Here is a 9,659-nt window from a genome sequence, read left to right as displayed (position 1 = left end):
CTTAGACCTGCACTGAAGTTAAGCAGATCTTTCAAGCCAGTGTGTGTTTTTCGCATCAACACCCTCACATCTCTTGCTTAAACCAGTGCGCCGTGCAACACGAGCTGGCCGGCTTCGCTTTGGTCGTGGGTCTCCACCATTGCCAGGGCTCATCAGAGACATGGACGACATGAGTACGTCGCTCATGGCTGTGTTATGATGTCATCGTTGTTACTCCGGGTGGTCGCCATCATGACTCATGGTTTGCCAGAAAAGTAAGGGCTAATGGGCCTATTTTTTTTCTTTTTTTACAACTTTTTTTATTTCTAAGGAATATTTGTTTTTGAAGGGCTCATATCATGAAAACCTAAATCCTAATCATGTAATACATTTTTTTTGTCACCGTACACGTTCCGCAATCACCCGGTGCAATGCAACTTTTTGCTAGTAAAGGCCTTGTTTAGTTCACAATTTTTTTCTCCGAACTTTCAACTTTTCCATCACATTAAATTTTCCTACATACACAAACTTTTAACTTTTCTGTCACATCGTACTAATTTCTTCAAACTTCTAATTTTAACGTGGAACTACACACAGCCAAAGTTAAAATTGATGAATTTTCTAGCCAACGATCCGGGGCTAAAAATATTTGGGCCGGAGGCGCAAAATCACTAAATTTTGTGTCCTTTGTAGGAGTACTTGTTGATGGGCTGGGCAGGGTTGACAATTCCAGTGGAAACGGGATCCATCCATCCTGAGAAAGTGCAGCGCGGAGAGAAGGACGCCGCCGACCAGATGCCGCCTCAGGCTCCGTCTCCGGCTCCGGCTCCCTCCGGCAGTGTCGGCGGCGCGGCGTGGCGCCACTTGCTTCTCCTCCTGACGGGCCTTCCACTCGCGCTCGCCGCCCTGGCCTTCGCTCTGCAGTGGCGCGGTGGCGGCGTCGACGATCCCACCGCGCGATGGCCCCCCCACGCCTTCCCCGGCATGGGCATGACTGATCCTACGCCACCTTCCCTCCCCTCCTCCGCATGCGGCGAGGTCCTCATCGCCTCCTCTGGCCCCTCCTTCCCCTACCTCCGCGGCTGGTCTTTCCCTTTCGATTCCGATTCCGACGCGGCCCTCCACCCCAAGGTATGATGATCCTTGCAACGCTCTGCCTGCCTGCCTGCCGTGTGATGTGAAGATGTGAAGATGTGATGCGCCTTCGCCTTCAGGTGTGCGTCCAGACGAGCACCTCCGCCGGGTTGGACCAGATCCTCCCGTGGCTCTTCTACCACAAGGTTGTCGGCGTCGCGCAATTCCTACTCTTCGTCGAGGGCAGGGCGGCCAAGCCCCAAGTCGCGGGGGTCCTTGAGTCCATTCCTGTGGGTATATTTTTCTCCTTGTTCCAAGGCCAAATTCTCAGGCTAATTTTCTGCTCTTGGGGCCGCAGGGAGTGAAGGTGGTGTACAGGACTCAGGAACTTGAGGAGCAACAGGCCCGGAGGTTAGCTTGGTCTTCTCATTCCGTTGCCTTCGATTAGATTTTTGTTTCTGTACCACCTTCTTTTCTGCTACCAGCCACAGATAAAGGATTAGTACCCAAGGATGAAAGAGGCCTTCTGCAGACTAGGGATGCCATGTGTAATACATTTCATGAACAAATCGGCCTAACTTCTATCACGGTGTAGACAATCAGCATGAAGTGGACTTATCCCTGTCGAGGGTCTAACATAATGCTGTTCGATTACACTGTTCAATTTCAATGTGTAACTTGAGAAATACTTTGTTTGACTTGTCACGCTATATATTTTATGATATTTTCTTGCGACGATTATGCCGATATAGCTTTCCATTAACCATAAAATGTTCATACTGGAACAGATGCTTCTATTAGGAGATAGAACTGAAATACTATCACAAATAACATTCTGATGTTTTTCATTGACTGACCTGCAGTCGAATCTGGAACGAAACATGGCTTGCAGGTTTTTTCTACAAACCTTGCAACTATGAACTATTTGTGAAACAATCGCTCAACATGGAGATGGCTATTGTGATGGCTCGGGTATGCCAATTCCCATATTGTCACTCACTGCAACTATTTCGTGAATGAACTCTCAGTTTGTTTTTGCATAGATAGTTTCTGTGGTAAAATCATTTGGTTCTCTAGTTTATGTTCACATTTTATGTGGTTATTCTTCATGTAAGGATGCGGCAATGGATTGGATCATACATCTAGACACTGATGAATTACTATATCCTGGTGGAGGTGCTGAGTATTCTGTCAGACATTTGTTAGCTGACGTCCCTGGTGATGTTGACATGGTTATCTTTCCAAACTATGTAAGTAACTTTAAGTCAAATCAAGTGTGACACTGTTTCGCAAAGCGTGCCAAACTCCTCAGTAATTATTTGCAGGAAAGCAGTGTTGAACGAGATGATATAAAAGATCCATTCAGCGAGGTAAAATTCATTTTTTGATGTCATTGCTAGATGGAAGTAACTCTGTTTGATAATTTGGTAGGTTTTCCATTTATTCAATAATTTAAGGGGCAATTACTTCTTTGACCCCGTTTTGAACCCTAACTACCAATTTGACCATACTTTTTGGAGTTTGCTTATTTGACCCTCCTTTTCAAAATTGAAGATGCAATATGACCCTATTCTGTTAAGGGCATCAAACGGTGTTAACTGAAGCACAAAATGTCTCTTCTGCCCTTACTCATTTGACCCTATTACATGTGGGACCCACCCGTCAGTTCTCTCTTCTCCTCTCCTCTCTTCTCTCTTCTCTTCTCCACGGATCAACCACAAGGAGAGGCAGCGAAAGGCGAGACAGCGAGCCAGCGCCGGCCCTGGTGACGACGATGATGACGAGGAGTGGCGGCGGCGAGTTCTTCTCCTCTCCTCCACGGATCCACCACAGGGAGAGGCGGCAAAAGGTGAGACAGCGAGCTGGCGCCGGCCCTGGTGACAACGACGACGAGGAGTGGCGGCGGTGAGTCCGAGCGGTGGGGCTCGAGCTGCGATCGGCGGATCCGGCGGCAGCGGCGCTGCTTCCTTCTTTCCTCCACGCACCGGCTGCGCCACCGCTCCCTCCCTTCATGAGGCGCCGGCGGCGTGGATATTCTCCCTCCGCGCCCCTCAGCCGCCACCGCCACTGCAACTCGCCCCTCCGTGAGCTGCCGCTGCCGCCGCTCCCTCCCTCCGCTCCCTCAGAGCGCCGCCGCCGCCCCCTCAGCTCCGCCGCCGCAAGTCGTGCAGGAAGGAGAGAGAAATGTGGATAGGGTTGAGTGGATGGATAGGGTTTCCTAAGGGTATTCTGGATATTATGAATATTAGTTACATTTCTTTTTTTATTTTAAATCAAAACTTAACGGACTAGTGGAAACAGGTCAGACGGGAGCTTCGTTTTTGAAAAGGAGGGTCAAATAAGCAAACTCCAAAAAGTAGGGTCAAATTGGTAGTTAGGGTTCAAAACAAGGTCAAATAAGCAATTGTCCCATAATTTAAACTCAATATGTAAATTGTATCTTGATGCAATCTCATGCTAGTTGTTACCCACAAGTACAGGACTGCAACATCTTTCATTCCAGACACTTGTGCACTATAATTGGGCATATTACAGAAACAGCATTTTTTTACTATATACTCCCTCCATCCAAAAGTTTAATACATATTCCATTCTTTGGTTTTTTCAAAAGTTTAAGTCCTATTTGTAGTCACCATGTGAAGTCATTTTAGTACTTATTGGTTGCATGTTCATTGGTTTTATCACATGGTGAATGAATTAATTGCTCATTGGTCTTGGTGCAAAAAGAAATAAGTCTTAGACTTTTGGATGGAGGGAGTACTGGACATGGGACCTAGTTAGTTTAACAAATTGCCCAAAAAGAAAACAAAAGCAAATTGAGAAATCATAATTCTTTTATGTATGCAACAAATAATCTTTCATCAATATACTACTCCCTCCATCCCATAATATAAGGCGCGCATGCATTTCAAGATTCAACCTTTAAAATATTTGACCAACACTTAGTATAATATGAAATGAATTTTATTTGTTAAAAATTATATCATTAAAAATTAAATCCTCTAAAATCCCTATGTTTTTCCTCCAATTCAAAGGGGCCCTTAAATTTACTTTCATATGGTTATAGTTTTGTTGCTATAAACCTTCTAGTATATGAGAAATTATAAATTAAAGATTAGTTTTGGAGACTGTGCCTACTTTGACCACGCCTTATATTAGGGATAGAGGGAGTATATAGATTTCAGAAATCCCTATATCTTGTGGTTGGCTATTATTTATCATTTTTGGCACAATATGTCGGAACCAACATAAACCGGTCATCTTAAGGCCAGTTTGAAACTCCATATTGAAGTAGCATATTAGCAGCACGCAAAACAGGGGGGCTGATTAGTGCTTGATTAATTAAGTATTAACTATTATAAGTTTGAAAATTTGTTTCTTACTTTTATTTTTTGGAATAACTTCTATATAGAATTTTTTTGTATAAAGCACCGTTTAGCAGTTTGGGAAGCGTGCTAACGAAAAACAAAAAAGTTGTAGTTTGGAGTTGAAGTTTAGAACTCAGCCTTAATCAAGCAATCAACAAACAATAGCATAACATTGGAAACAGAGTTAATGTCCAACATGTCGTATTATTTGGGACTAAATTGAGACTGGTGTATTGTGGAATCTTAAGACCATAAAACTAGGGGTTATGTGCCACAAACCACGATGCTTGGCTTTCTGCAACTTTACCCCACGAAACTCATGGCTTTTCCTGAAATTTATGCCTAAACATTTCTGTAACTATTATATAATATACCTATCTTGTGAGATATCTAGTATCCTGACATCTAAGATGTACCTCCCATATACAGCTAGCAACTAATCATGTTGCTTATTCGCATAATCATCAATTAGCATAGCAAATGAGTGATCTCTAATGAAGTTACATTCACATTTCATACTTTTATGGTTAACCCAATCTCATCATGATTAATGTCGGTATACATTGCACCAATGTCTTACCAGGTATCTATGTTTAAGAAGAATTATGATCATCTCCCAAAAGATACTTACTTTGGCATGTATAAGGAAGCAACACGTGGAAATCCTAACTATTTTCTCACTTATGGTAATGGAAAATCTGCTGCCCGAGTTCAAGATCATCTGCGCCCAAATGGTGCACACAGATGGCACAATTATGCGAAGAGCCCAAAGTAAGGAGCTCCATAACAGATATTTTTCACAATGTGCATTTCCAGGGAGTTAATTAACACAATATTGCCGCTGCATAACTCAGTGAAATCAAGCTGGAGGAGGCTGCTGTTTTGCACTATACATACACAAAATTTTCAGACTTAACATCTAGACGTGATCGCTGTGGATGCAAACCCACAAAAGACGATGTGAAAAGATGCTTCATGTTGGATTTTGACAGAGCAGTAAGTCAGGCTACTTGTTCTTTAGCAAGTAATATAAAATTCTTTTTTTTCAATGGTTTTACATATACTGTCTTATGACCAAGAGTAAAAAGGCCAATGTATCCAATTCTTCCTAAGGATCTAAATCATGTAAACATAATGTCTTTCTTAGGTGTTCAATAACCTTTTCAAAGCATTTACATTCTTTTTGAAATTGTGAGTTGTACAAAATTAAAATGCTGTCGGGTGGCGATCACGCACTTAGTAATGTATTTGTTATTTTGATTTTCGGCGAGAAAGTGTTTATGATTGTATAGTTATTTGTCACTTAAAGAATAAATAGTATAAAGAGAAAATAAACTGTGAATCTTAAAATATCTCATGTGCGTTTATTGTATTTCTGATATCTGTATTGTGTTGTTTTTACTTCACTTAATCTTATTGTCCTTGTTTCATTTAGGTAGGGATGCAAGTACATTAGCCAACAGTACAAAAATAGATGAATAAATATAGATACAACTATAATTAGATTAAGTGGAACCCGCTAGCTTGTCCCACTTGCATCCTTACTTTGAGGACAACTGGACAAGGAAGTGAACTTGCCTGACAGCTATCTCTTTTACTGCTCTGCTGCACAAAATATAAATTTCTTTCTTTACAACTTCCTTTTGCTCAGTTGTTAGTATTGGACCATTGGCCTATCGATAATGTGACAAAATGTCTATGTATCTTTTTAGAAAGCAGTTACAGTTGGTCAGCTATTTTTAACTTCCTGTCATACTAACAAATCCCAAAGGCGTTGTAACATAATGAAACTATACTATCTTGTTGTCCATTTTATCCTAAAAGCAGATCGGCCATTGGTATGTACTTTAGATTGTCAAGACGTTGTCGTTTCTCACTTTAGTATCTCTATATCCACAAAAAAAATGAGTCTAAAAATATAAGATGGAACCAATGATGGTAAGAAAATCACTATAACTAAATTATTTGAGCCCATTTTGAATCATATGATATGATAACCCTATACAGCTAGCTCCATTGAAATCAAAATGATTTGATTGGCATTACTCTTTTTTAGGCAAATTTTGCTACATGACACTCAAAATTAGTGTAATTTGCTGATAGATATCGCAAAAACGTGTCATGGCTAAAAGACACCCTAGATTACTGGTAATTTGCTGGAGGACACTTTCGACTCAATTAGAGAGAGAAATTCTTTAAGAAGTCGAGAATGCCCCTAGGACCAAAAGCTTCTAAGCTGAGGCTGGAGTGAAGATGGAATTTAATGTATGCTAGAAATGTACTTAGGATGATGGCAAATTAGGAGTTGCATAATTTCCATATTTTCACTCCAATGCCATGTTTGAAGCATATGGCCCCAGGGGTATCCTTATGTATTTGAATAATTTCTCTCTCCAATTAAGCTGAAAGTGTCCTTCAGCAAATTAACAATTTCCTAGGGCGTCTTTTAGCCATAACACGTTTTTGCGATGTCTACTAACAAATTACACAAATTTTAGATGTCCTATAGCAAAATTTGCCTTTTATGGTTTAGTCCCTCATTTCCTATTTTTCATCTTCTATTTTAGTCCTTGGACTCTGTAGATATTATGAAAAAGTCCTTCATTTCCTATTTTTCTATCTGCATAAGGCGTCCTCGCCTTACTCGTTGCCGCCTTAAAAACCATGCTATTCAATGGTTAGCACACGAAATAGAAATATAGGGATGTAATTTTTGTTGAAAAGCAAGACCTCCTCCCTAGAGTGCTGTACTCCTTGCTCTAACATCAGCTACAGGCAAATCAAAGCAAAGTCAATATCTTTGAAAGCAAAACGCTAAATACCTCACTGATTGTGCTAATTATAGAACAACACAATGTGATTCCAAGTAATATATGTTATACATTGTTGGTGATGTCTTTTGTTGTTTATTTCTTTACTTTCTTTGCAGTAGAGAGTCTCTTTGCCTGCGTGAATCTTTGCTTTTGCATTACGATGGTAACAGTACTGCTATTGCTGCTTCCTGGTGAGACTGTCTCCACTTCCATCTAACTTCAGCATTTGCTACACAGGCATTTATAATCGCATCAACTGCTAGTGAAGAGGAAATGCTTCGCTGGTAATTTTCAAAGTTTTCTTATTTACATTTTATGGTTTTATGTGATGTTCTGTTATTGTGTTTTCACCAGAGAAAGAAATTTGCTAGTTTCTATAACTCCTGCGACAAAATTGTACCCAGATTGCAAATTGTTAATTCTAATTCACATGACCATGCTTGTTTGGCAACTTAAGGGGAGAGGATTGGGAGTTTAGATGAGGGAATTTATGGTAAGATTAAAATTGGAATTTGATTTTTAATGTCAATCTCTTGTTTGGTAGAGGTTGTAGGGAGTTTAGATAGATACTAGATCTTATAAAAACGGATGGCCGAGATTTGTTTAGGCAACGTAAAGGAGGATTCCCTCCCAACTCCCACCCCTACCTAGGTTTTGAAAAGGAGGGGGCTCCTCTCTCAATTCCTCATCCTCATCCCATCAAAATTCTCATGTCTCCCATCCAAACAGAATAGTTAATAGCCTCATCCCTCTAAACTACCAATCCCTCCTAAAAACTCCCACCAACCAAATGCACCCTAAGGGGTTTAGTTTGTTCGCAAATTGCAAACATTATATATTGAATTGTTAATACGTATCACAAACGTTTGAACTAACTAGCAACAAGAACTTTGCTCCAAACCCCTCTTATCCAAAGTCCAAACAGACCCTTTGGCTGGTTTTGTTATGAGATTTGGTATAATTCTACACAATTATTCTGATACCAAACACCTGGTAATTGCACTATTTGCCTTTTTTGTAGGTACAATGAACGAGTTGTGTGGAATGATAAGCAGCTCAATCTAAAGCTTCTCAGGAAAGGAGTGCTGACTCGCATATACACCCCAATGGTGCGTAATAATCATGGTGCTCTTTTCTCCAGACATTGTTGTCGAATTTGTTGCTATTTACTGCTTACATATACATGTATGTCCTCTCGTATTAGGCAATTGTTCAAGGTCTACGTGAGTCTGGTGTCTTCACTTCTTCCATTGCAGCTGCCCAATCACTTGTGAATGACAAGGTCTCGTTGAAGGAAAACAATATTCAAAACAAAAATCATACGAAATTAGAAAAGGTATCTAGAAAATTCATCAGAGCTAATTCTCAGGCATCTGCCAGGAAAATACTGCACGCTGTTGAGCCTGCCAGCCATGATAGTAATGTATCTGCTGTTCCACCTTTGTCACCACCTAGTTTGGATAATCACCTCCTGGAGCTTAGCTAGTGAATCACCACTTGCAAGAATTCCTCTTGATTGCAAGTTACCTCTGGTACTGACATGAGCATGGATGACCAAACTGTCTCTACGGTTTGTGGCAGCTAACTTTTTAGTGAGCATCCTTTTGGTGATGAAAGTATATATATAGTACTTCAGTCCACATAAACATTCAGAAATTTTGCACTTGAAGATATTATTGCGAACATGGAGTCACATATAGAGTTCGTAAGAGATCTTGTTACACATAAAATGTTGTTTGGTGTGTTGACATTATTATCTTTATCTGCAAAGTCCTAATCAGGGAACAGTCTCAGTCCAAAGATGATGTAGGCAATGATTTCTTCTTACCAGAAGAAGCATGCATGAATGCATTATTACATCTGTAAACCCCTAGTGTAAACCCATTGGAATAGGGGAGCCTAATTATCCATTTAGCGCAGTTCTTATGCAACAACTTAACACCAAGAGGAAGGGAGAAGGATGGAAATGGTACGCCCATGTGAGTTTAAATTAAATAAATACGGTTCCCCACATTAATTATGTGCAGAAGTAATTCGAACCGAAGAATCCCAAAAATAAAATCGAACTGAAGTTTGTAGTTGTAGGTAGTACCTAGTGGTAAATAGCAATAGTTTTGTTGTGACATGCGTAATTTTCATGTTGCGTACTCGCAACGAAAAGGCTACTCGATCCTGTGCACGCGAGCGCACTGTTGGTTCGATCGCGTAGCAATAGCAAAGCCGGCAGCAACCAGAATGAAATAATGTGATCGCGTTGCACTAATCTAGATCCGACCGGGACAACTGGAGGGAGGACGACAGGTTACCAAAGCATGCATGCAGAATAATGGTCGGTTTGTAGAATCATCTCTTTAATTAATCGATTAATTTCCTGTTGCACGCTAGTATAATTAGCTACTTATCCCATATATCCATTTTCAAGGAG

The 9,659-nt window shown here is 40.7% G+C and overlaps 1 protein-coding gene across 1 annotated transcript; it reads left to right on the top strand.

Annotated features, from left to right (window-relative positions):
* The first annotated feature begins 672 nt into the window (after positions 1-672).
* LOC127752558 (glycosyltransferase-like At2g41451) lies at positions 673-8,850 on the top strand. The gene is made up of 11 exons (XM_052277968.1): positions 673-1,110; positions 1,194-1,343; positions 1,412-1,464; positions 1,917-2,025; positions 2,169-2,303; positions 2,379-2,423; positions 5,005-5,192; positions 5,276-5,417; positions 7,472-7,518; positions 8,256-8,343; positions 8,439-8,850. Exons 1-11 carry the CDS (start codon positions 685-687, stop codon positions 8,718-8,720), a joined length of 1,665 nt encoding a protein of 554 aa, XP_052133928.1. The 5' UTR covers positions 673-684; the 3' UTR covers positions 8,721-8,850.
* The last annotated feature ends 809 nt before the right edge of the window (positions 8,851-9,659 follow it).

The sequence above is a fragment of the Oryza glaberrima genome, chromosome 10 (genome assembly GCF_000147395.1).
Source record: "Oryza glaberrima chromosome 10, OglaRS2, whole genome shotgun sequence".
Classification (NCBI taxonomy): Eukaryota; Viridiplantae; Streptophyta; class Magnoliopsida; order Poales; family Poaceae; genus Oryza; species Oryza glaberrima.
Note: the sequence above shows the minus strand (reverse complement) of the source record. Positions and strands in the feature narration are given on the sequence as shown.